The sequence below is a fragment of the Carettochelys insculpta genome, chromosome 18, assembly GCF_033958435.1.
Source record: "Carettochelys insculpta isolate YL-2023 chromosome 18, ASM3395843v1, whole genome shotgun sequence".
Taxonomy (NCBI): Eukaryota; Metazoa; Chordata; order Testudines; family Carettochelyidae; genus Carettochelys; species Carettochelys insculpta.
This window is the reverse complement of record NC_134154.1, coordinates 28376636-28402548: the sequence shown is the minus strand read 5'-3', so window position 1 is coordinate 28402548 and position 25913 is coordinate 28376636. Positions and strand designations below refer to the sequence as shown.

Below are 25913 nucleotides of genomic sequence, written 5' to 3'. Positions count from 1 at the left end.
CCCCAGGCTTGTATAGGCCAGGGAGCGCATGCCTTAAACCCTTTGCTCCAGCCTCCCTTGCTCTCTGCTTTCCACCTGTTGCTGCAGTCTCCCCCCTGTCCCCTGCCGCTGGTTGCATTCATCACCGATGAAACCTCCAGCTCTTTGCTCAGGGAGCCGTGTCACGTCTGTGGATTGGCTCTAAGAAGCACCAAGCACATTTAGGGGGCAATATCATCCAGGCCTGACAGTTGCCTTGGAGCTGTCTCTGGGGGGGTGACATCTCTGTGTCCCTGGCACACATCCGTGTGTTAAGCCACTCCACAAACCACACGCCAGCACACTGCAGAATAGCAACAAAACTCTCGTTTAATAGGCGTTAACCTGAGGAATGCTCTGACGGAGGCTGGCAGGCCGCAGATGGCCACAAACAAAAGAAAACCAAATTGCTTTCTCAGTCGGGACACAGGCATCTGATCTCTTGGAAAACCTCAAGCGATTGGCTAAAGGAAGAGTTAAAAATGATGTCGCTACTCCTTACAAAACACATTCAGAGATGAGACCCAGCCTGTATTCGAAGGCTTCTGCTTGCACCTAGATGACTAAACAGCCAAAGAAAAGAAACATCAGGAAGGGGAGCTAAAACCCCAATGAAAGCAAACCCCACAGCCCTGGTGTCGCTGTAAATTTCCCTGTGGCTATGTCGTTTCCTCAGACATGTTAAAAAAATATATCTATTTAATTTTTTTCCTCTTCTCAATGTAGTTTGCTTTGCTTTCCTGGAATATAGATCTATATAGAACTGTGCACTTATTTCTATCAAGATCAAGAGTTAAAAGCCAACTGTCAAGTAACTCTATAAAAAGGCTGCGTACAATATATGGCTTTTGCATCTACATCCAAAGGGGACTCACGGAGTAGGTTGGTGGGGAGGGGGATTTGGACTGCAGGGGAGCATTGATCCAGAAATGAGTCAGTGGGTTGGAATTTGCTGCGGACCCACATGTAGCCCCTAGGGACGTCAGCTTGGCCAAATGAAACCTCACGAAAACGCTCGTAGACCCTTTGGTTTGACTCCTTTTTTTTTGCAGAATTCGGAGGCTATAGAGTGGCTGTAGCAGCCGCCCCTAGGTGTGGGTATGGGGAAGTGCCCAAGGGGGTTTGGAGGTGGGTTGCAGGGGGCGGTCCTGAATTGTTTCCAGCTGGAGTAATTTCTTCAGAGCAACCTTCTCGTTGCAGAGCAAATCATAAGTTAGAGGTGTGACAGTGGAGACCACACACCTGCTGGGGGTGGGTCCCTGTCCTATGGAGTGGGACTTAGACCACAGGGCCAGCCTGAATCTCCTCTACAGCTGTAGCTGAGCACCAGCTGGCCTTTTGCTCAAACCGTAGCAGCTCCTGCACGGAGGTCCCAGGTTTGAGTCTGGCTGTGGGCAGTTACAACAGCAAACTTGAGGCTGGTGCTCAAACCTTCTCAGCAGAGCAGCAGCAAGGTGAGTAAGACCCCTGGTGATTCTGAAAGCCACCTTGTTGCCTCTCCAGAGATGACCGGTTGTTTAATAGGCTGTGAATGCCATGAGTAGTTGCTGTTCTGCTGCAGGAGTTTCAATGGCAATTCTGGTAACTAAAAGCCACATCCTGCCTGCTTTAGCTGCCCTGTGGAGCCCAGGGCTGACGTATGATAAATGCAGACCTGCCCAGTTCAGACCTTGGGGGCCTGAGGTTCCCTTCCCCTGGAATTTTGAGGGAGCTTGGGTTCACAGCGAGATCCAGACTTCACAGCTTTCCCCATCGCATGGGAAGCTCGAATCTGGGGCGCTCAATCTCTGGCTGCTCGCTAGACTTGGTACTCAGCGCCCAAGCCCTGTGCTCATTTGTAACCTTCCACAGGACCTGCTTTATGCTGTTCCGGCTTTATGGCTTACGAGCTCTGGAGCTAGGAGGCCAAAGGCTAGCACAGATGGACACCCTGCCCTCCATCTCTCCCCCTGGAGCAGCATTGTTGTTCCAGAGGCAACATGTGTCTGAGGAGTATGCAGGGGATGTGACCCTGACAGCTGCTGTGATGTGTGGCTCCTGCTACCCCCACCACCCGGACGTGATTGTCAGCACCAGGCCATGGCTCAGCGGTGAGCAGCTGAGGGAAACCTGGGCCTTCCAGAAGACAGAGCAGGTGTCTGCGAGGAGGACAAATGGAAGTGGCTCGTGGAGGCCTTGAGCTGATGAAGCAGCAAATATTTGTCCAAGGAGAACGGCCGTGTCGGGGATTCTGTGACAAGGATGTTGACAGCGCAGGAGCCTGTCCCAGCCCGGCTACGTTGGCTACCAAAGCTGGGGGTGGGAAGGGCAAGGCCCTTGGGAGGGGGAGGCAGGGAGGACCTTACAGCTGGGATGCCAGCATGGGATGGGGCACATTTGTTCTCGTTTAAAGCAGTGTCACTCCAGCGTTGTGCCTCAGAGTTAGACTGACGGAGCCACGGCCCGACCCAGCAAAGCGCCTCAGCACATGCTTAATGTTAAGCAGGGGAGTAGGAGGATAGTCCTTGTGGGACCATTCCTGTGTGGGTAAGTGTCCCATATGGCGGCATCTAGACCCTTTCCACCAAGAAAGGCTAACTCTCCTGCACAGCGTTAGCTGAGAGCTGGCTGGCTTTTCGCTCGAACCATAGCGGCTCCTGCACTAAGCTCCAGAGGTGCCAGGTTTGAGTCTGCCTGTGGGTGGTTACATTTACACTTAAACCAATGCATGACCTCAGCAGGTCTTATCCGAGCGCATATTCCTCCTCTCCCCGATGTCCACCACGTTCAGGCGTGACTTCCCTCCTGCACAGGGAGCTGAGACATTTGAGGTGGCTGTGAGCCCCGATACTCAGGGTTCACCACACACCCAGGTTAAGAAGCTGTGCTTACAGCTAAACATGGCCTAAAACACCTTGCTGGATGAGGTCCTATGCACTGAATTAGGCCTGGGATATGCACAGTGGGTTTCACTGCTACTCTTCAGCATTAGACCGACCCCCCAAACTCCCAGGAAGGTTATAAACAGAGTTGAGGTATTAGGAATGAATAGGACACCTTAAATAACAGCAGATCACACTTCAAATGCCATGTCTCCAGCCAGCCCCACGTTCAGACTGGAAATCGGAGGTTGCGTCTCCTTCCTGCCACGTTGGAGCACTGTTCACCCCTTTGCGGATCTGACAGAAACAGAAAAAAACGCACCCCACACTACAGGAGAGAGAAAGCGGCAAAGACGGCAGCAGCGAAGGTTTTCAGGTCACAAGGCCCATTCACAACAGCTCCATCCCACGAGAGTTCAGACTCGTCGACGTGTTTGCCAAGGCATCTTCTTCTCAGTGATGACTGGTGGCCGTTTTTTTTTTTTTTCTCATGCAGGGAATTCATTACCAGCTAAGAGCAGCAGATGGATAGTTGAAAGAAAGCCACCCACTGGGTGGAAGTAGGAACTGGCTGGGAAAAACCAAGCCTTTCTGTCCTGGGTAGAGTCAGATCTCCCACGTGTCATCTTCATCATCTCGGATAATAGTCGTCTGGGACTCCTGTGAGGTTTCTGCGTTTTAGAGCCATGTCCACGGTTTTGATGTAAGTGCTGATGGTTTTCCTCATCTCGGGTGTGTAGGGGTCATACTCCAGTTTCCTCAGCCCGGAGCGCTTAAAGTTTCCATCTTTTTGGCCCTCGACGCACAAGAGTCTGTCCTCAAACACCACAGTGCCCAGCAGGCTCACCATCCTCTTCAGCTGGACAAAGAGGTCTCGCTTCAGGTCCTCAAAATGCACCACCAACACATTCTTGCCATACTTCAACCAGTCCAGGGTGTGAGTGGCCCACCAGGGGGCATAATTCTTGACGAACTCTGGCCACTCTGAGAGAATCAAAAGAAATCCATTAATGAAAGTATCAGTCAGAGCACATCCACAGTCACTAGACTGAATGCGCGTTCCTTGATTACCAATCTACCTATTAGTGATGTCATTAATAATATAGCAGCACACTGCTTGTGTAGCAGTTCCTCTATCGGAACAAAAAACTACGTCCCTGACGCAATGAGATCGCAACACAAGGGTCTGATCCTGCTCTGCTGGACGTCAAAAAGATTGCTCAAGCAGGGCTGGATTGATGCATGGGCAAACTCAGCGGGTGCCTACGTCCCAGCTGTGGGGGAGAAGGAGACCCAAACCTGAGTAACCTCTGTAGTTGCCTAGGGCCCCGGGATGGGTCATTCCAGCAAGGAAGGCAGGCAGGGCTTGGTCTAAGTGTACAGATGGAAAGGATACAATTAATGCAGGTGGGAGCCAGGACAGCAGGACTTTATTAGAGGGTGAGGTCTTTAGGAGTGGCTGAAGGGGTGGGGGAAGCACTGGCATCCAGGCTGACTGGGTCTGGGAGCCTGTTCCCATCCCAGGGGCTGTAAGGCAAAAGTCCCGGAGCCACCAGGGGGGGAAAGACTTGGAGGGAACTGAGGCTTATGCAAGGAGAGTCGGGCAGAACTATCTGGCAGGCTGAAAACCCTATGGACGTGTCTATTCTGAGTCATGGGCTGCGCTATGGCCTAGGCACTGAAAGGGAGTGTTCTTGACCCTGACTGGCTGACGAAGGGACACATGGACTTAGAGCTTCAGCACCGGTACGTTTTCCCCAGGCCTGTCTGATACGTATCAGCTTCTCTTCCCCAACAAGCGTAAGGAGGAGGGACCGGTACGAGAGAAGGCTGGGCAGCAAATGTACATCTCAAACACCCTGACAGTAGATCTGGCTGGTTTTCCCCCTTCCTGGCATGAGCTTGTGTGCCTTTCCTTTTCCCAGAAGAACACGCTGAGGCTCTCCTCTACAGCAGGACAGACGCACTTTGTCCTGCTCCGGTCTCCCTTTGGGCCATCGTGTGAGCCCAGGAGTCACGCCATAGTATGGTTTGCTCACTCAGCTAGCTTAGGTCTGTGATCTGCCTTCCCTGTGTCTCATGGCCCATCCCCATAAAAGGGGAGTGAGTGAATTATACTCGTTGTTATACTTACTTCGTTCACTGGAGCATTACAAGGCCTAAGTAGTGAATGCTCTGGTGTGGTTCACAATCTAATCCATGCTGTGGTTGAGGTGTCCACACCCAATTCCCACCCACTTTAATGAGAATCGGGTGTCCAAAGTCTGATACGGTTTGAAAATCGTAGAGTACACGTATGCGAAATTCCTCCATACCCAGCCCCGCTACACAACACAACGAGGTCTTCCAAGAGCAGGCAGAAGAAATGTGCAAATTATGCTGATAGTGAAGGTGATACAATTTGCAGATGACACGAGGTTGGAGGGGATCTTGAAAAACTGGAGAACTGAGCTGCAACCAGGACAATGGAATTCAGTGCTGATCAGGGCTAAGTAGTTTACTTGGGAAGGAAAAATCAACTTCACCATGACAAAAGAGGGAGAAACTGGTTGGGTGGTAGAGCTGCTGCCCAGGACCCGGACGCTAGAGTGGATCACCCGTGGAATACAAGCCCACAGTGTGATGCAGCCATGAAAATGTCATTCTTGTCGTTCTGAGGTATGTTAGAGGTAACTGTCCCGCTCGGTGAAGCCCCTGCTGGATTCCGGTATCCAGTTCTGTGCACAAGCCCACTGGTAGGAGGGGGAAGCAAAGGAGGTACTGCCTGGAGCCCAGTGATTCGAAAGAGCCCACGGCTTGCAGCTCACGCCACGGCTGCTGAGGTAAGTGTGGTGCGCTCTGGGCGGGTCTGAGGCTGGGCAGCACACTTTTGAGAGGGGCAACAAAAATGATCACAGGTTTAGGCACGTCTGTACTTGTGAGAAGAGAAACACTCTGGAGGTCAATCTAGGAGGGCCGTGCTAGGAGGGCCACGCTAAATCGAACGTTCGGGGTATCTCTGTTGACCCCAGTACTGCAAGGACTAAGGGAAGTCAACGGAAGAGTTTCTCACTTCGACTCCCTGCTGTGGAGACAGCGGAGAAAGTTGACCTAAGGTACGTCGACTCCAGCTACGCTATTCTTGTAGAAGGAGTTGCATAGAATCCCTGGGTTGGAAGAGACCTCAGGAGGTCATCAAGTCCAACCCCCCTGCTGAAAGCAGGACCAATCCCAGCTGAATCATCCCAGCCAGGGCTTTGTCAAGCTGGGACTTAAAGACCGCTAGGGAAGGAGATTCTACCACCTCCTTAGGTAACTCATTCCAGAGCTTCACCACCCTCCTGGTGAAAGAGTATCTGAGATCATATTTCTTTTCTGGTGTAGACCCGACCTTGGAAACCCAGGCCTGTGAGGAAAGATTAAACAAACTGAGCCTGTTGAGTCTTGAGAAACAATGACTGGTTGCGGGGGGAACCCCAGAGCAGTTTTCAAAGAGAATCATAGAATCCTGGGGCTGGAAGGGACCTCAGGAATTCATCTAGTCCAGCCTCCTGCCTAAAGCAGGTTCAACCCCAGCTACACCATCCCAGCCAGGACTTTGCCAAACCAGGACTTGAAACACTCTAGGGATGGAAATTCCACCACCCCTCTAGGTAATGAATTCCAGTGCTTCACCAACCTGCTGATGAAATAGTTTTTCCTAATATCCACCCGACACCTCTCCCCTCTGCAACTTCAGACCATTGCTCCTTGTTCTGTCCTCCATCACTACTGAGAAGAGCCTCTCCCCATCCTCTTTAGAGCCCCCTTTCAGCAAGCTGAAGGCTGGTATCAAATTGCCCCTCACTCTTCTCCTCTGCAAACTAAATAAGCCCAGATTCATGTGCTCTTGCCCCCTAATCATTTTCGTTGGTCGTTAGGTTCAGGGCTGTGACAAAGAGGGCAGTGATGAATCATTCTACCATGTCCACTGAAGGCTGCCCAAGAAATGATGGGCCTTAAGCTACAGAAAGGAAGGCTGAGGTTAGATAGTAGGAAAACTTTCTAATTCTAAGAGGAGTCAAGCTCCCTCCAGGAGAGGCTGTGGAATCCCCATCATGGGAGGTGTCGCAGAACAGGCTGAACAAACACCCATCAGGGACAAATGAGGTGTGTTCGGTCCTGCCGGCACAGGCAGCTGGATTTGAGGACTTCTCCAGGTCCCACCCAGCCCAATAGTTCTGTAATTCAGTGTGATTTTTACTGCTATAAGTGCTGCAGTGTTTTTAATGGCCGGGGAGAGGTGCTTTCTCATTCATGCCTCTGAATTGCCATGTCTCTAAACTTAATTGCCATCCTTACAGACCTGATCCAACCCCACATCCCTTCCTGCCCCCCGCCAATAATTTTTTTTCCGGCTGGTAATGACCTTGTGTTTTGCCAGTAATGGTTGAGTCACTCTCTGAACCCATCTGCTGAGGGGGAGTCTTTCCCTCCATCACGCAAGCTTCATGTCACATACCACACGCCATCGGCGTCCTGTAACTTGGCAGACCTGGCCGGATGGCGTTTTACCAAAATCTCCTAAAATGGGCATGAAGTCGGAAGCTTCTCTTCTGTCTCCCGGTATCTTCCCCGCAGTGGCTAGCCCGCCCGCCAAGCTGCAGAGGTGCTGCTCGCTTCTAACACCAAGGGGGCAGACTCACGTTCCGTACCTGGAACTGGCGTGATTTCCTTGACAACGGTGTCCTGGGAGCTGGGAATCGCAGCTCCTGAGGTGAGGCAATGCCCGCCTTCTTTTCACTTTCACCCCAGATAGACTCTGCATTGCCTCCTGCTGCTTGCGTTGGCTGGGTTAATCACGGTGGCTATTACCACCTGTCCCTGTGAACAGGCTGTCTAATCAGAGCACTGAGTTTTGAGCTTCATTGCTTCTGCGTCTGCAGGCATGTGTGTGAGCGAGAGGAAGATCCCAGGTACTGTGGTTTCTGATCCTCAGCACCAGGAGTAGTTCGGCAAAATGGCTCTGAAAGACGTGACCACCAGCTTTGTCAATAAAGCGCCACAAAGGACTTCGCCTGGTGATTCATGATATCCTCAGTGAACGGAACTAGCCATCTGGGCCCCAGGCTGACTACACGTGTTCCCTACTAAAAATCTTTCAATTATTCCCAAGGTTTCTTGCTAATTGATCCTCACATTAAAATCAGGTGATGAAAAGGATAATGAAACACCAATAATAAGCCATGAGTCTTCTGAAAATGCAATACACATGTACCTTATGACGCATAAAAGCTCTTGGCACGTGCTCCTTCCTCTTGTCCTGCTTGAGGCACCAAGGCCTGATTAATAGCTTAACTGTATTTAATTCCCCAAAGAATCATTAAAGACAGTATCTGTTTCATTAAACAGATACAGGACAATTCACCTTGTGTAATCATATCGCATAAAACTTTGCTTTGGAACCACTCCAGGGATATCATAAAATTAATGTCATGGAACAAAATACTGATTTTAAAGAGCTTTCGGCCCAGGCTGGTGGAATGCACAGCTGCAACCAGGAGGGGGAAAAAAAAGAATGATCAGTGGCTGCATTCAACAACTGCAGCAGCCAGGAGAGCAAAAGGGAGGTTTTGTCCCACACGTGCAGTAGCTTTGATCATTCCTACTGTGCCTTAAATGCATCTTCTCAGCCAGGGATCTGCTGAGCTTCCGGTTTTTGGAAGCTGTGACCAGCACCAGCTCCCGTTAGCCTGGTGGATTTAGATGCCACAGCTGGGAGCAGTCACTCGCCCCCCCATTCCGCCACAGTATGGTGTGACTGAGGTCACAGACGTCTCTGACTGAGCGCCAGGGTCACAAGCCTGCCGAGAGATTGGTGGAGGAGCGGGACAGAGTTGTGTTGTCCAGTTGTGCCAGGGCCTGGTTTTTCAAAGGGGCCTGGACCGCCGGCTGCTGCTGCCACTTCAGCGGCGGCGGCTGCTGATGTGGGCCTCTTTGAACGGCCACAACTGTGCTGCCTGACTGCACTGGGACCCGTCCCTACCACCCTAGGCCACAGCCCTTCTGGGAATGGAGCTGGGCCCACCTTGCCCGGGGACCTGCGGCAGCTGTTGGCTGCACTGGAGGTCCATAGCTTGTAAAGCCAGAAAGGAGCGCTGGGTAATCTCTGTATAACAGAGGCCACAGGACTACCCAGAATTAACTCCCATCTGCGCTAGAGTAGATCTCTTCAAAAAACACCTGCTCTTGGTAAGAACCCACCTCAGCCCCTCGGCAAATTGTTCCCAGGGTTAATGACCACCACCCTTAACTAGCGCGCCTCTTTTTTCCCGGCCAAATATGTCTAGATTTGTCTTCCAGCCACTGGAGCTCATTATGCCTGTCTGCTCGAATGACAAGCCCGTTATCAGATGTTTGCTCCTCAGATCGGAACCTGTGCCGTGTGCCGGAACCAGCTTCTTTAACCATCTCAGTGTTCCGAGAGCCACTGAAAATCACCATTCATGGTCCAGCAAGCTCTTCCAGACCATCTCAGGTTTTTGAAGCCCACTCAGACATATCTCCATGGGTGAGGCCCAAGCACCTTCTCTCAGCGCAGAGCCGGCGCTCGGTCCAATTCCACAGCTGGCTGAGGGGAATGTGCCTGTCACAGCTCCAGACAGGGGAGGGGCATTCTCAGAGAAGACGGACACTCAAAATGTCACCTCGCTGCGAGTCAGCTGCTCGTGTAGTTCTGTGACGCACACATTAAGCTTATTCCGAGCTGGTTGGGGGAAAAAAAAACCCATTGTTGGCACAGTGGCGCTGATCTGAAGAAACACTTACACCCACTTCATGCATGTCCTGAAAAGCCCTTTCTGACCACGGATGGCTTCCTGATCCGGGGCCTGCAGTGCTGTACCTGTTGGTACACACACAAAAACAATCTCCAGGGTCCGTCTGTGCTGACTAGCACTAAATTCACTTTCAAATGCCGCAGACAGCCTCGCAAGAAAAGTGGAAACCAAGCAGAGCCTGCTTCTATTAGTCAGTTTCATTTCCAGCCAGAGAGGCTTGTCCTTTGTCTGCTTTTTGTAATAGAGAACAAGGTCCCAGCCCCATTTCCCAGTCTGCCACTATCCGCAGGCACGCATGGTTTGGATGCATAAATGCAGCACCCGGGCGAAGGGTTAAAGGCAGGGTTTCACGGAGCCGGCTCAAGAGGCAAGCCACGGAGGAGGTCGGGCCCTGGGCACTCGGCTGGAGATGAAAGTCAGGTCTGATGCAAAATGGGGTGGGGGCCTTAACTCGGTAGCAAGAGAGAGGCCAGCAGCTGGGTCAGGGAAGAAAAACAACCCCTGCCCTATGTATGGCCCACCTGACAGTCATTGCTGCAGAAAAGCCAGGGATTAAGCTAGCAAAGAAAATGTGATAATCTCTTTCTTGCCATGAAGAGGCGCTCCCTCTGCCTTGGGCCAGGAGGTCACATCCGTGGGAAGAATGAGAAAGGCTGCAGCTGTGTTTGCTCCACTGCAGGCTGCGTGGAGAAGGGGCTCCCTTGAGTCTTCCGGGCAGAGGGGAAATAACTCAGCAGCAGCTTGCCCTTTTGTTTTAATAGACAGCTGCATGGCAGCTCCAACAAAAGGCCTCTTAGGATTGAGCATTAAATGTTTGGACAGAGTGAGCAGTGTCTTCCCCCTGCTTTCATCGTCGGTATGTATTTACCCCCTTGCCGCAGTGTCTGAGTTCCTCAATCGTCAGTGTGCGTTTTGCAAAAGCCTTCTTTCTGCAAGGCAGGGCTGTGCTGTTGTCGCTGTTATCCCCCGTGTACAGAGAGGGACTTGAGCCACAGGCACTTCCCCTCTCTGAGCCTCAGTTTTCCCATCATTAGAATGGGGATAAAGGGCTTCATCCTCCTTTGTCGTGTAATTTGAGAGCTATGGCTGATAAGAGCAAGATATTATTGTTATCAATCTACCACAGCACACAGGCTTGCAGCCAGGTTCAAAGGTGGTTATCCTCCAGGAGCTGGCCCACTTTCTGGTTAACAGCCCTACCACTGCTACCAGCATATGAAGTTATTCCTTTCCTGTGGGAGAGGCTTGTGTTTTGGGGCTCGCACAGGTGACTGGCCCTTTAAAGGGAGATGGGCTTCAGCCCCACCTGTGACGAGAGCCATTCACCTCCCCAGGTGGGGAAAATGGAGGTGATCTGACCTGTGGGTCATGTGATGCAATCAGGCCTGGGGTGTATAAAAGAGAGGCCTGTGGGGCTGGCTACACCCTTAGCGAAGAGCTCCAGGGAGTTAGTGCTGGGAGAGCAGACAGGTAGATGAGGAGGGGCCGTGCCCTGGGTTGGACAGGGGGCAGATATCACTGCAGGGCTGGCAGGAAGCTGAGCCCTTAGTGAGGAGGGGCTGGGCCTCTCTGTTGTCGCTGGGAGTTCTGTTCTTGGGCACTTCCCTGAACTACACACAGACCTGTCCCACCTTATCGACAGGCTTAACTCAACTGGGCTGCAGCAGTGAAGCATTTCAGTGACTGTGGTGTGTGCAAGGAGCACTGAGGAAAGGCAGCCTCAGGCAGAAACCTGCAGCATGATCCTGAGACCATGGGGGTGTGCAGAGCAGTCGCTTACAGTGCTGAAAGTCTTGGGTGCAAACCTGGATGGTGAGCGGGGTAATTCCACGGACAGGAAGAAGGGGCAACGCTATAATTCATGGGGACCTACGGGCATTGAGCAGACTGGGGAGGGTAAAAGGTTTCCCCCATGCTCATGCCATTGTTGAAGAAGGAGACTAGGCTGGAATGGGAGGACTAGACCACAAAACCACCATCCCCAAACATGCCTCAGCTGACGGCAGCTGATTCTGTAGTTTGGAGAAGTAGCTGGTTTGTTTCTTGCTGGCGTTTCCTCCCTCTGCCCTTAGGGGGAGAAAAATCCCACATAGTAAAGAAGAAAAATTCTGTGCTAAAGCCCTAGCTCCAATTTCCTCTCTCCTTCCCACTGCAGCGATCGCAAGCAGAGATTAATAGAACACACATGAATGCGGAATGCAGTGAAAGAGCCTTTCTTCACGGTACTGCTTCATAGGTATTGATAGAACCATAACTCTGCAATATTAGGTCCTGTGTTTCTAAACATGCTCGGGCACAAAGATGTATTTTCCTAGGTTTACTGGACTGACCTGCAGCCAGCACAGCGAGGACTTTGCTAGTCCCTCTCTGAAGGGGGAATGCTCTGGGACAGGTACCCAGGAGCTGAATGAATGATTTCGAGCTGATTATTCCGAGGACAAATTTTGCCCGCTGTTCACTTTGTACCATTGTTAATTTCGTTCTCTATTCAGATTTATTGGGGAATTTCACCAGAGAATATTTTTTGTTCTGCTGATTATTTAAGAGTTGTTTATTGCAAATATTCACAATGGGCAAAATTCACCCTGGGTAGACGGCGCTTATTTCCTATCTCAGCCCTCAAACAGTTAATTGTCCTTGCTGTCAAAATGTGTCTTCTTTAGAGCACAAGGTGCTATGTTTTGAGTTAAATCCAAAGCGCAGTTAGTTTTTGTGTTGGAGAAAGTATTTGTGGATACATTTTCCCCACCTTCTACTCAGCTTTTTTGTGTTGGTTGCTCTAGCACCTCAGCACCACAGGTTTCCTCTCTCCATGTTCTCTGTGCAGTGTAATCATAGCTACTGCAAGCAGTGAATCGTGCTGAGCGATCTGCCCAGGTGGCCCAGACTTACACAGAGAAATATCTGGAGCTGTTGGCTCTCCCAAATGCAGTGAGCTGAAAGAAAGGGTCTCAAGCCTGGATACAGAGAGGGAAGCTATAAAATTAGTCACCTGCTCACTGGACCTGAAAACCCTCTTACATTTGTGTGTAGTGACTCTGGTACAGGCTGGAAACAGTCTAACTACACATTGACACGTGCAGCTCCCTGCGATAGGCACAAGCAGGACTCAGCAGAAATTTTGTCCCTTAAACGTCAGCAATAGATGCTGAAATGGACAACTGTCTTTGTCCTGCATCTGAAAGCCAAATCTAGCCCAAAGGAGAGCAGCAGTCAGGGAGAGCCCCAAGGGGTAGCCAAAAAACCTCCGGCACATTGTTCCAGTTAGCACTGTGGCCAGCACCAAGACCCCAGCATAGAGACTGAGCCTCCAAGATGGGCTTGCCTGTTCAGCATTACAGCAGATAATCGGGGCAGAGTAAAGGGTATTTCTCCTGCTGCTGTGTGGGCTGTACCTCTGTAGATAGAGAACATCTGTTTCCGAGGCAGTTCATCTAGCAGCTGTAACCATCAAGAACCTCACTAAGTAGTAAAGCTCCTTCCCAAACCTAAGCACACTTTCCATAAAGGACTCTGCACTTTGTCAGGCCTGTACTACCTCGGTCTTCATATCCTGTGGCACCTTTATAGACTAACAGCTATTTTGGAGCGTACGTTTTTGTGGGCAAAGACCTGAAGCAGGTCTTCCCCCACAAAAGCTCACGCTCCAAAATAGCCGTTAGTCTATAAGGTGCCACAGGACTTCTCATTGTTTTTGCAGATGCAGACTAACACGGCCACCTCGCTGATGCTAGTCTTCGCATTGGTTCTAGAGAGGGACCAAAACTGCTAGAGGTGAGCACAAGATAGGCTATTGTTTTCGAAGATCTGCTCTGGATCAAACAGGAATTAATGCTGGGAAGCACTCGAGCCTGACATACAGGCCAAGCTGGGTCATCAAAATGGTCCCATCTGAACCTGTGAGCTCCTCAGGCTGACGGCTAGATAGTGGCTTGGTTAATGGTGCTTGGGAGGGGCACAGCACAGTCCTTCTTAGACATCCTTCACAGACCTGGCTTCCAAGATGCACAAGCCCTGGCTACTCCTCACTGGCACAAATGAGTGACGAGAAAAGGCTCTGACCTCCTCTCCCCCCGCATCTCGCAGCACAGATAAACTTGTGTGAAATGGTGTCATGATTTGTTACAGGCCTAAATCAACAGCAAATCACTACTTCCCCAGAGCCAACGGGGAAGCAGATTCACTGGGGACAATGCACCATCCTGTGCTCTGAGCTGTATCGAAAAAGGCAGAATCCACCCTCAAGTGCGGTGGGGTTTTGCTCTGGGCCCATCTCTGGTGATGGCGCCCATGCAACGGGGTGCGAGCGAGAGCATCTTGGTACACGTGGCAATAATGAAATCCAGGCACATCCCAGCCACACAAAAAGAGATCCCCTTAAATAAACTCTGCATTAAGGGTAGCAGATGTTCAATCAAGCTAAATATTTTAACTCTTTCCAATGAAGTCAATTTCACAACAGCAATTTGTAAATTGCTCTAATTAACAAGCATCTACAATATGTGCCTGTGCATGGATGGGGAAGGTGCTTTCCCCAGAGCAGCTGGGTGTGTAGAATGACAAGGCTGTGACGTGTTAGCCCGGAGGGGAAGGATTCTCTCTTACTGGGTTCCTACGTGGAACGTCCAGCGAGAGGGAAAAACATCAGGTCAGAAGAGGATTCATAACCACCTGTCCTTGGCCAGAAATTTCATAGCCTTTCCCTGAAGCAGAACTGTGATAACGGATTTCTGGCCCCTTTCTGAGAGCACAGAGTAAAACCCTGCAAGATTTCACCTCCTCTCCACAAGCACACAGCCAGCGCCCCATCTGGGAAAGTGAGACCAGTATTGGGTTGGCAGAGTGCAGAAGTCAGGCTGGGCAGGTGCAGAAGCCGTAGACGGTACCTGGCTGCCCAGTGCTTTTGGCTGAGTGAGCGAGTTGTTTTCGTTTAACCCGACAGGGGGAGGCAGCCCTTGCAGGCTGCAGGTAGCACAGCACCCAGGAAGGCAGAATGGAGTAGCCCAGTGGGAGTGCTGGAGCTAAGACCTCCGTTTAAAGGATAATTTTGCACATGGAGGAGAAAATGGCTTTCATGGGTGGTTGGGAACCAGTTGCAAAAGCTGTGTGTTCAGGCTGCAGCCCCCTGAGTGGGACTTTTATTGCACAACAAGGTAAAGAAGATAGGGACAATGAAGCCCAGCTAGGCCTGCCGACGGGAGTGCGGCAAGGGGGTGGCTGGAAGGGGGCAGTTGCCCTCGGACCCGATGAAACAGAGGGGTTCCAGTCTCCCAGACACTGCTGCTGCTACGGTGACGGCGGAGGTGGCTGAAGCCCTGTGTGCTTTTGAATTAGCTCCAGAGTTCTGCACCACATGGCTCTACGCCTGGGGAGAGGGGTGGGCACACCATGGCCTGGGTGGGGCTACAGGCTGGCTGCCCCCAGCTCTGCCCCAGGTCCTGCCGAGCTGGCCTCTACGTGCACCTGGCATTGGGGCCCATGGTGGCTGTTGGCTCTGCGGATCCCAGCATCCTCTCACTCTTCCTGGGCCAGCCCAACCTCCCAAGCGCTGCGTACACCCACTAGAGCTGGGCAAAACACCTTTCTCTTCCAAGGCTGCTTGGGTTAATGGTCGAATTCCCATTTCCATGACAATTCCCCTTTGGCGTTTGCTCTCTTGTTGAAGTTCCCCTCTCGCAGAAGGCCCTAGCCCAAGGTCTCTGATCTAGCAGAGGAATGGATACAAGAACCCCCGGAGAGACCTGTCAGAACAGTGCATTTTCAGTTTGGTGGTGATTCCAACAAAATCGCAAAAAATATCAACTGTAAAATAAACGGTGTTGACATTTTGGTGGATCAAAAATAGGGAGAGAGAGAATTCATTCTGGGTCCAACGAAATCATAAGATGAAATGTTTCATTCCCACTTCAGACATGATTTCCAAATGTGTCTGACTTGTTTCACGTAAATGGGGATGGGACTTTCGCAACCAGAAGTTATTTGAATCCAAATAATCAAAAGATTTCATTTTGAAACTGCTGAAACAAACTCTTAGGGCTCTTTGAGTGTGGGCCGGGCTTTGTCAGCCAGGGAAAGGGGTACAAACTCATGAGGCATTTTGGTGTCCTCAAATCTGCCTTGCATAGCCCAGAAAAGCCTTGTCTGAAAATGTCATTGAACTCCGCTTCTGGGTTCTTGCCCTAGATCCAGGCCTGCTGACAGGGCGTGTGGGGTTGGGGAGCAAAGGGGAACAGTTGCCCCCAGGCCTGGCATTTCAAAGCACCAGGAGCTCTGGCCACCGGTGCTGCTACCTTGTGCTTTGAAGTGCCGGAGCAGCGCTGCTCCGGCTGTGTGTGGCTGTGAGGGAAGGGGAGGGGGGCCCAGCGCAATGGGCTTGTCAGTGCTGTGGGCTGAATGCCTTAAACCCACTCCCCCTTCTGCCCTTGGCGCTTCTGAGGGCATGGAGTTGGACCTCTGCCCAGGGGCCGGCCACGGCTGTCGGCACTGCTGCCTGGATTGGCCACCTGCCACGGGCTGGTCACTGCAGCGGTCTGTGCAGTAGTATAGAAATCCATAAAAGGGGGGGTGATTTTATACCCCTGTTTCCCTGCCTACTGGACAGATGTATGGCGCTAAGAGCAAATGCTATTGCTATACATTAAGCTGCTGGCAGTAGAGGGATGCATTCGTCAGAGCTCTTGCGACTCTGTAATGCCCTCTGCCCTCATGTCAGCTACACTGCAGCACAGATCTGAGTAACACAGGCCAAAGGAGCATTGTGTATGTTAGCCATAGTCTTTCCTGCATGCCCCTGGCTCCCAGAGTGTGGTGACGCGCATCATTCAGCCTGCCTCTGTGTAACGTCATACACATTACTCTGCACCTTTAAAGGACGTTTTGGAACAAAAAGTCATTTGAATCCAAACCACCAAAACATTTTGTTTGGACAATGGTGACAGAATCCAACCGCTTAGGGAGGAACAATCAGTTTCACACATACAGAATGGGAAGCGACTGTCTAGGAAGGAGTACTGCGGAAAGGGATCTAGGGAGCACAGTGGACCACAAGCTAAACAGGAGTCAACAGTGTGACTCTGCCACAAACAAAAGCAAACCTGATTCGGGGATGCATCAACAGGAGGGTGGTGAGCAAGACACGAGAAGTCATTCTTCTGCTCTACTCTGCACTGATTAGGCCTCGGTTGGAGTATTGTGTCCAGTTCCGGGCACCACACTTAAAGATGTGGAGAAATTGGAGAAGGTGCAGAGAAGAGCAACAAGAATGATTAAAGGTCTAGAGCACGTGAGCTATGAGGGAAGACTGAAAGAACTGGGCTTGTTTAGTTTAGAAAAGAGAAGATTTAGAGGGGACATGAGAGCAGTTTAAAGTACATCAAAGGGGGTTACAAGGAGGAGGGAGAAAAATTGTTCTCCTTGGCCTCTGAGGATAGGAGAAGGAACAATGGATTTAAACTGCAGCAAGGGAAGTTTGGGCTGGACGTTAGAAAAAACTTCCTAACTGTCAGGGTGGTTAAACACTGGAATAACTTGCCTAGGGAGGTTGTGGAATCTCCATCACTGGAAATATTAAAGAGCAGGTGAGAGAGACACCTATCAGGGATGGTCTGGAGACTCTTAAACGGTGCTTGATCCTGCTGTGAGGTCAGGGGGCCGGACCTGATGACCTCTTGAGGTCCCTTCCAGTTTTAGTGCTCTATAACGCAGGTGGGTGTTTTCCCCCTGCAACCCAAGCCAACGAGTGACACTGCCGTAGAAAACGCTGAGGTAACTTGCCTACCTTTGCCTTTCCAATGGGCGTGAGAAGCAAATCCAATGTGGCCACCATACTTCCGGTTGAACTCGGCCATCAGGGCTTTGTATGGGTTCCGGATGAGTAGGATAGCGGAATCAAAGGCCTCGATTTCTTTCTGGCCGCTTTCATGGGTTTTGATGCAGATTGTCCTTCCGCTGCGCCAGTGATCCCTTTCCCCTTTGAACCCTTTCAGAAAAACAAACAGACACAAGGGAATAAATAAATGCAAGAGGAAGAAGGAGAAGAAAAGACCAAAGAAGAGAAAGCAGCAAGACTAGAGAAATCAGATTGCCGAATATATTTGGATGGAAGCAGCTGGCAATTTAAAATAGATTTGCATTCTCTTTCCAGATGGAAATCATTTATTTGCTTGGATTTTGAGCCGAAAATCATTGAAAATGCATCTTTTACTTCGCACAGTGCCTGGTTACCCACTGCAGCGGCGTGGTGGCTCTCAGCATGTAGGGATGCACACACACTGCTGCAGACTTTTCCAGGATCTGCCGCAAACACCTCAGCTTCAGTCCATGTGACGGGTGCCAGAGAGTGGGGGCTGATGGTTACAGAAGGGGGCAGGTCGTTAGGACTCCTGGGCTCTGGTCCCAGCTCTTTTGGAGAAATCACTTTGGGGCTGATTCTGCTCTTGCAGCAATGTCAGTCAAAGGTAACCCCCCTGGTATCTCTGGGGCTGTGCAAATTGGGCAACCGCTGTGAGGTTTAGTTGATCAATGTTTGCAAAGCCCTTGGAGATCCCCATGAGGCAGGTGCTGCAGCATCTGTAACGACAGCAGCTCTGTAGGTGGCGCCTTGCGTTGGAAGGCAGAAGCTGTCTCCGGCTGCACCGCTCTGGAGCGCCAGGGTTCACAGCTCGCTGACGGGACAGCTGAGGGAGGCAGTGGGCATGTTCTCAGGGCACTCCTGAGGGCTCCAAGGGCAGGTGCTGCTCGTGTCTGGATTAGCTGAGGCCAGATGTCGGAGACATGCTCAGCAAAGCACCAGCTGAGGTGGGGAACTGTCCCCCTAACTCACCTCGCTTGAGGCCAAACCGCATGCACCGTGCCTGCAAAGACTCAGCAAGGTTTGCAGCCTCCTCATTGGCCACAGCTAAGTCTAAGGAAGGGGAGTGAAATTGCCCAGGGTTCCCAGGGAAAGAGCTCTCTGGGAGCTTTCTCAAACCAGTCAGACAGGGCAGGGTGTGTCTGGGAAGGGCGCTGAGATGTGGGCGCAGCCAGGCTGGGGCTGCTCTTCCAGCTTGCCGAAGATGGGCTCTTACTGCGTGGCACAAATGGGTTTCACAGCCCAGATTCACAGGCTCTTTTCTTGTCTCATTCACTGGCTCCCATGACTCCCCGGACAATTACTGCCTCTCGGTTCCCTCACCTGTGAAAGGAGATCAGTGATACTTAATCAGGTCTTTGCGTCCTGTGCACCGGTACACAATAGGAGGTTCAGTGCCAGGGATCCTCCGGTGCCTTTGGCTTTGGGCTGGTGCAATAAATTTCACCCTCGTCCACAAAGAGACGGATTTCCCAAATCTCAGCTCTCCTTGAGGCCTCAGTGGCAAACTCGCCATCATTCATCAGCCTTCCCAGGCTATTTGCAGCACGAACCGACGTTCCTGAGCTCTTGCTTGCATCTGAGGGCCACGAGAAGTTTTTCTAAATATACCTTTCCTGCCCCTGGTGTTTACCTTCACCCAGTAACTCCATGGTGGGTCAGACACTGAGAAATGACCCGTGACAGCCAGTTAACGGGTGCGCTCAGTGTGCCCAGTAACATCACCGGCCTCCGCTGTTGTCTGTAAACTTTGGATATAAATAAAAGTACAGCTATAAAAAAGTCAGCTCAATCGTGTCTCCTGTGGGCAGCGGATGAGGCGTTGCCGGTGGTCGGACAGGAGCAGTGTGGGATTGATGATAATCCCGCCCGTAGCTCTGACTGAAGAGCGCAGCCCTGCACGCTGAGGAGAGCACAGGCTTGCTCACAGGCCGACTGGCGGAATTCATGTTGGGCCAAGGTGAGAGGGGGCTGTCCTTACGCTACCGCTGGGGAGTCCAGGGCTGACATACACCCCCGAGCAGCACTTACAGCCCACTTCAGCCCTGTTTAGGAGGTGCTGAGTCGTACACAAGGGTGGTGGTGGTTCTTTGCATAGGCCTGTTTTACCCATGCCCTGGTCATTGTTTGTCTGGGGCGTTCTCCCAACTCCTGCCATCTGCCACTGCTGTGAGGCAACTCGGCAGAGCTCCTGTAAGGAATAATTTGTCTTAAATTAGCTTGTAAGGGGGAGGAAGTTTCCGGGCATTGGGACTAGGCTGCCGAGGTGGTGAGCTTGACCCTGATGACGTTAGGTCTATACCAGACATTAAAGTCAATTGTTGATACACAATTCCAGCTACGGCAATTGGGGAGCTGGAACTGACTTATCTACCATCGACTTACGCAGCCATCCTCACAGAGGGAGGTAGAGGAGAAACTCTCCCGTTGACCTCCCTCAGTCCTCATAACAGTGAGGAGTACGGGGTCGACCGGTTTGATTTTGCGCATCCCCACTAAGCACGCAAAATCGATCCCCAGAAGATCAGTCCGGACCGGGTCGCTCTTCCGCGTAGTGAAGATATACCCTGAGTGACAACAGGCCCTTATACTGCCAATGGGAGGGGAGTTTGTGGAGTCACTCCATTTCCTGCTGGCCAGGTGTTCTCCACAGAGCTGGTGCTGACTGGCTCCTGGCTGGGATAGGCGGGGTGCCAAGACAGACCTTGTTGCTTGGCGGTTGCTGCAGAGTAGAAGTGATGGCCCGAAGTGTGGGTGCTGAGATTACTTTGCTGTGCGTCTCACGCCGTCCCTCAAGGCCACGATTACATTAGCAAAAACTGCCCGCAAATTTATTTGGGGAAGACACAGTTTTCTGTCGCCCTACGACACCGAACTATACTTATTTTGCTGCTGAGCGCACAGGGCTGTGGCCTTCTTCTCAGCGTGCCAGCTGCAAATCTAACAGAACGGCCAACCACCTTGTACTCACCATGCTGAATACCCACATCTAACCAACCCGCTGGCCTAGCCGTACGAAAACCACACACGCCGTGTCTAAATCAACAGAAAAAACCCCACATGTCAGCAGATGACTCGAGCCAGGGGGAGACAGAGGATGTAAGTAGATGTATTACATCAATTAGAGAAGTGTAATTTGCTTTCCTCCCTTATGCTGTACAACACAGCTACATGGTAGCTAATCTACTAGTTGCTTGGTTACCTTCAACTCCAGTCAGATGACTTGAAGGCCCAGAATGAGCGTGAAATGCCATTTGATATTTAGCCAGAAGAACAAAATATTTTGGATCATTAGCTAGTAGATTTTGTTGTGTGTGCTTTTTTTTTTTTTTTTTAACTGAGCGGGATACAGACATTCAAATAAATTACTCTAATGAATGAACATAATCAAGAACCAGTGTGCAAAGGAGAATTAGGGGGTGGGTGTTGGTTGATATAAGTGAACGTGATGAGTTCCTGTCTGGAAACTCTGTTATCCTGTATCAGCTATAACCACTGCAATGACGTGTCAAATTGGTTCCACGGATTTCATCTGAGCTCAGCTTTTGGATACTGAAATGAGGGAAAACCCTGGAATGTATTTGAAATAGAGTGGGCTGGCACAAGGCTTGGTAAGGTAAAGCCTACCATGAAAACAGGGCTGATTCTAATGGTAGGTGTAAGCAGCTCTAAGAATGAGAGTCAATTTCCTAGAGTCACAAGTTCAAATCCCCCTTGGCTCATCTTAGTTGGTCATCTGTCAAAGGTGTGTAAACTGAGTACCAGGCAGTTTTCCAGGCGTGTCTTTCTGCTATCACCAGCTTCTATGGCTGTGAAAGAATCCTGGAGGTTTGGCCTTTTCTTCCAGTGGTGAGCTCTTTGCAGCCAGAGTAATTGACTACAGGTACTTGACTTACAAAAAAGTTCTTAAATATATTTCTAAAAATTTTCATCCAGCTCTAGTGGCAAACAGTGTGATCTAATTTCAGATATGCATTCAAATGAATATAATATGACAGCCATTTTTACTGCTAGGCCAACTCTGATCTGGACAGTGTTAGTAGAAGAGATTTTGTCTGAGAATTTGTGAAAAAGAAAGAGGAAAACTTTTGGATCTATAAATAACGGTGTTATAATAAATATAGGTTGTGTCTACACTTAGGAAAGTCTTCAAAATGGCCATGCTAATGGCCAAATTGGAGAATACTAATGAGGCGCTGAAATGAATATTCAGCGCCTCATTAGCATGCTGCCATCGAAAGTGCTGCATTTTGCTTGCGTGCAGCGCGTCTACACGGCGTCCTTTTCGAAAGGACCCTGCAAACATCGAAATCAGCTGATAGGAATAAGGGAATTTCGATATTTACAGGGTCCTTTCTCAAAGGAACCCTGGGTAGACGAGCCACACGTGAGTGGAATGTGGCACTTTTGATGTGCCGCGGCCGGCGGCATGCTAATGAGGTACTGAATATTCATTTCAGTGCCTCATTAGCATTCTTCAATTTGGCCATTTGCATAGCCCTTTCCAAGTTTTTTCTAAGTGTAGACACAGCCATAAACTTGATCATCATTATTCATCTGACTACCAGACTGAATACCATTGAAAGACCATTTCTTGAGCACTAACCTTGATCTCGCCGTCTCTCTATTCTGTGTTTGTCCTCTGAGTAGTTCTATGGCTCAAGCCCTAAACTATTGGTCGAGTCATTTCAGACTTTCCTGTCCTGAGCTGAGTGGTTGCTCTTTATGGTTCCAGCTGGGGAAGCCGGGAAGAAGCCGCGCCTGGCTCCCAAAGTGGTAGGAAGCCAGGAACCAGGTGTCAGCCTGGCTCACAGCTCCCCTCCACTGGTGGGAGCCAGGAAACTGACCAGCACTGGTGCTCTCATCAGTTTTCTGGCTCCCCCAAGTTCTGCGGGAAATTTGACTTACGCGCGGGGGTTGCGAGAATGCAACCCCTCACTAAGTCAGGGGTCTACTGTATACTTCATGAAATACCTGCACGGAACACCAGGGTCCATGGACCCCCAGGTTGGGAACGACTGGTCTATTTTGTAACTGAGAGGTGGACCATTCCACATAGGATGGATGGATTTACTGCGTTTCAAAAGAAGATGCATGCTTAGGCGGAGGAGAGAGCAGCACCGTTGTGGAAGGGCCTGTTTTGTGTGAGGAATGGGGAAGCTGGACCTGACCCAGAGCAAAGAGAGCTGAAGCTATGCTGACATCTCAGTCTGAACCAGACATTTATTTTTGTGACTGAGGAGAGGAATGGGTCACTTCTTTTCAAACTGCTTGGCCTTTCCAGGCTTTCCCAAGTTACGAGCAGGACGCAAAACAGAAGTAGAATGAACAGGGCTGGTTAACTTATCCACTGTGAACACTAAGAACTGAACTCTTCTCTTGCTTTGCAAATCATCCATGGGCCCAACAGCAGCTTTCACACGCAAACTTTATTATTTATGATGTGTGCATGTGTGTAGGACCCCCAGCCAGCGACACTGTTCGTTATTTACAGTGTTTGCCTGTTGGTGTAGTTGGGAGGCCCAGATCGAGGTCTCCTTTTTTCTAGGTGCTATCGAAAGACACAGCCAGAGTCTTGAAGAGCCTGTAGATCGAACCCATGAGATCAGCTAAGTGATCAGAAAGAAGGAAATATGATCATCCTTGTTTTCAGAGGGGAACGGAGATCCAGAGAATTTAAGGTCAAACTTCAGCACGGGATTTTAGCACATGTTTAACTGGATGCGTGTGCTAATGTTCTTCTTTGTTCTCCAGACTGCAAAGCACATGAAGGGTCATGGGAGATTCTCCATCGCCAGATAGGTAAAAGGGGCTGGATAGGGAAGGCAGTCCCTGCCCCAGGTCTGGGGCTCCCTCACCTCGAGCTCCCCTCAGGGCACCATTTAGGGAGGATCGGAAGGTGGCTGACCCGCCCCGTGTGACATTCATACAGGGACACTGCTTGTCTTCCCCTTCCCTTCCCCTCATTGTCAGGGAGCAAGGGGAAAGTGCACCATTCGCTGGGGGCAGATGACTGGGGTGGGGGTGGTGGGGGAGAAGGCTGTGATACAAAAGCCTCTGTAAGGAAAGTAAGTTACTTTTGTCCCTGAAGATGGGCTGTCTTCCTAAAAGATCTGCTGTGGGAATAACTGTGGGGCAGTTCTCTGGCTGGAATGATCCGAGAGGTCAGACCAGGTGATCACAGAGGTCACTTCTGGAATTGATGCTGCTGTGAATAAAGCATTTGGTTAGCGTCAAGCCGATGTTTACATGCTATTAAAAATGACACGGGTGCAGCACTCTCTCAGAATCAGGTCCCGTTATGCTGCAAACTGCTCATCCCGTTAGCAATTCCTGCCGACGGTGGCTCCCGGCAGGACAGACATTGGGTTGTGTGCTGCAGGGCTGGGCTCCCGGTCTCTTCTGAGAGGCATCAGTGTTCAAGGAGAGATGAACCGGCTTGATGCTGTTTAATTTTGGCGGGCTGCTGTCCTGCTAGCCACAGGAATGTTTTAGCGGGTGACTCCCTGGTTGCCCAGCCTGGCCCTTCACACTAGGCCTCTGTGATGTTTTGGGTTAGCAATCTGTGCACCCCACCTCCTCCGCCCGGCTGTTAACGCAGGGAGCCTGTGTTTTACAGTCATGGCCAGCCAGCGTGCAGCCTTGCTTTGCTGTATCATTAAGTTAACGCGTGGCAGTTTTCCTCTCTGCCAGGGGGATTATCTAAGATTGATTGATCGGGACGCGGCTTTCTTTGTGACGGTTGCGTTTGGTTCCTGAATCCCTCTTGTGCGCTCCCAGGGGACGGCGATTGTTAAGGGCATTGTCTCAGTCTCCCACAGAGGTTCTTTTTAAAACAATACCCCCCCCAATGAAACAAGGTTTGGAGGCAGATTGGGTGATTTCAGGGTGGTCCATACAGATATCCCATTCAGGACTGACCTGTTACCAAATGGGTGTGGGAGGACCACCAACTGTGGGGGTGGGAGTAAAGGGGGCTATTACCCTGGAGCTCCAGCCACCGCCACCACTACTTTGGCTGTACAGTGGATGGAGCAGCAGCACTTCTCCAAATGGCGGGCAGGGGGCACGACCACTGACTGCCCTAGGCCCCGCCCCTTCTGCCCTTGGCCCCGCCCTCACCAGGGCACAGAGCCAGCCCCCTGTCCCACCTTGCTCCGAGATCCCTGGTGGTCGTTGGCCCCGCTCAGGTATGGTAAACAGTGGGACAAGGGAGGACAGGAATAACTGGGTGAAACACTCAGCTGGGGGGAGTCAATGATAAGATCCCAGATACTCTTGATCAAGTAAAACAACGCAAGAGTTGACTCTCTGGCATTGATTCCAGCCACTCTGCGGTAGGCTCAGCCTGGAGCTGGTGAAAAACGAGGGGCCCGTTTTTGTTTTTTGGGGGGGTTTTGGTACAAAAATGTGGAATTTGTTAATTTTTGACTAATTCTGAGCGGTGGGTGCTGCGCACTGAGCAGTTTCAATGCCTGCATTTTTAAGTCTCTCGTGAACAGACTGTTGTCTTTCCAGGTGTTTCTCAGCGGGGGCGACGGGTGGACTGTGCAAACAGGACTACGGAGCAGGAACAGAGAGGAGTGGCGCATATTCTCTCCCGAGCTTCGGAGACAACGACACACGCTTGGCGCAACGCTTGCTCTTCCTGGCCAATGGGAGCCAAGGGAAACAGTGTCCCGGTTTGTGCTGCTTCCTGCGGCTCCCATTGGCCGGGAACAGTGATTCACAGCCAGTAAGAGCTGCAAGCAGTCAGACTTGCGGATGCACATGTAAATCAAGTGCTGGCAGCCTGCCAGGGGCTAACCCTGGTGAGCCCCCTTTGGCTTCTTTCCCGCGCCTGCACTAAGCGAACGCCTAGTAACAAATCTCCCACGCCGTTGCGATGGCTTGAAATGCTCAAACCTGCATTTCAGAGCCGTGCGGACGAGAGGGGGAGCAGAAGGAAGATCAGCCATATATGCTGGTATTTGAGCAGGCAGCTCTATTTCTCAAAGGCTTTCCATTAACTGCAGGTTTCAGGTCCCTGTTACTTTGTCTTACTGCTATCGCTTTTCTGCTGACAAGACACATCTGCAGCTGTGATGGCTGGCAGGAGCCCAGCTGTGCCTGCTTTGAAAGGAGGAGCTGTGAGACCAATGGCTCTCAATGTTCCAGGCTCCTGTCCCCCTCTCAGGAGGCCCGTTTGTCCTGCGTACCCCCCAAGCTTCCCCCTCACTTGAAAACGGCTTGCTCACGAGATCAGACATAAAAAGGCAAAAGAGGCCCAGCGTGCTGGTGCTGACAACTGGCTTCCCGAGCCCCCTGCCAACACGCTGCAAAAACTCCATAGCCTACCTGCGCCCCAGCAGCTGTTCTCATGCATGTAAAAGTCAGGGCCAGCATTAG

The 25913-nt window shown here is 51.0% G+C and overlaps 1 protein-coding gene across 4 annotated transcripts in view; it reads right to left on the bottom strand.

Annotated features, from left to right (window-relative positions):
• Positions 1-330: 330 nt before the first annotated feature.
• WSCD2 (WSC domain containing 2) overlaps positions 331-25913 on the bottom strand; it is a 144223-nt gene continuing 118640 nt past the window's right edge. For 2 of the 4 annotated variants that reach the window (XM_075012853.1, XM_075012856.1), the window contains 2 exons: positions 17454-17654; positions 331-3863 (listed from right to left, as the gene is read on the bottom strand). In XM_075012853.1, coding sequence (XP_074868954.1) covers positions 3511-3863; positions 17454-17654 — 554 coding nt within the window. In that variant the 3' untranslated portion in view covers positions 331-3510. Of the gene's footprint in view, positions 3864-9422; positions 9604-17453; positions 17655-25913 lie in introns of those variants that run through there. The other 2 variants (XR_012648027.1, XM_075012854.1) reach the window with 2 other exon arrangements.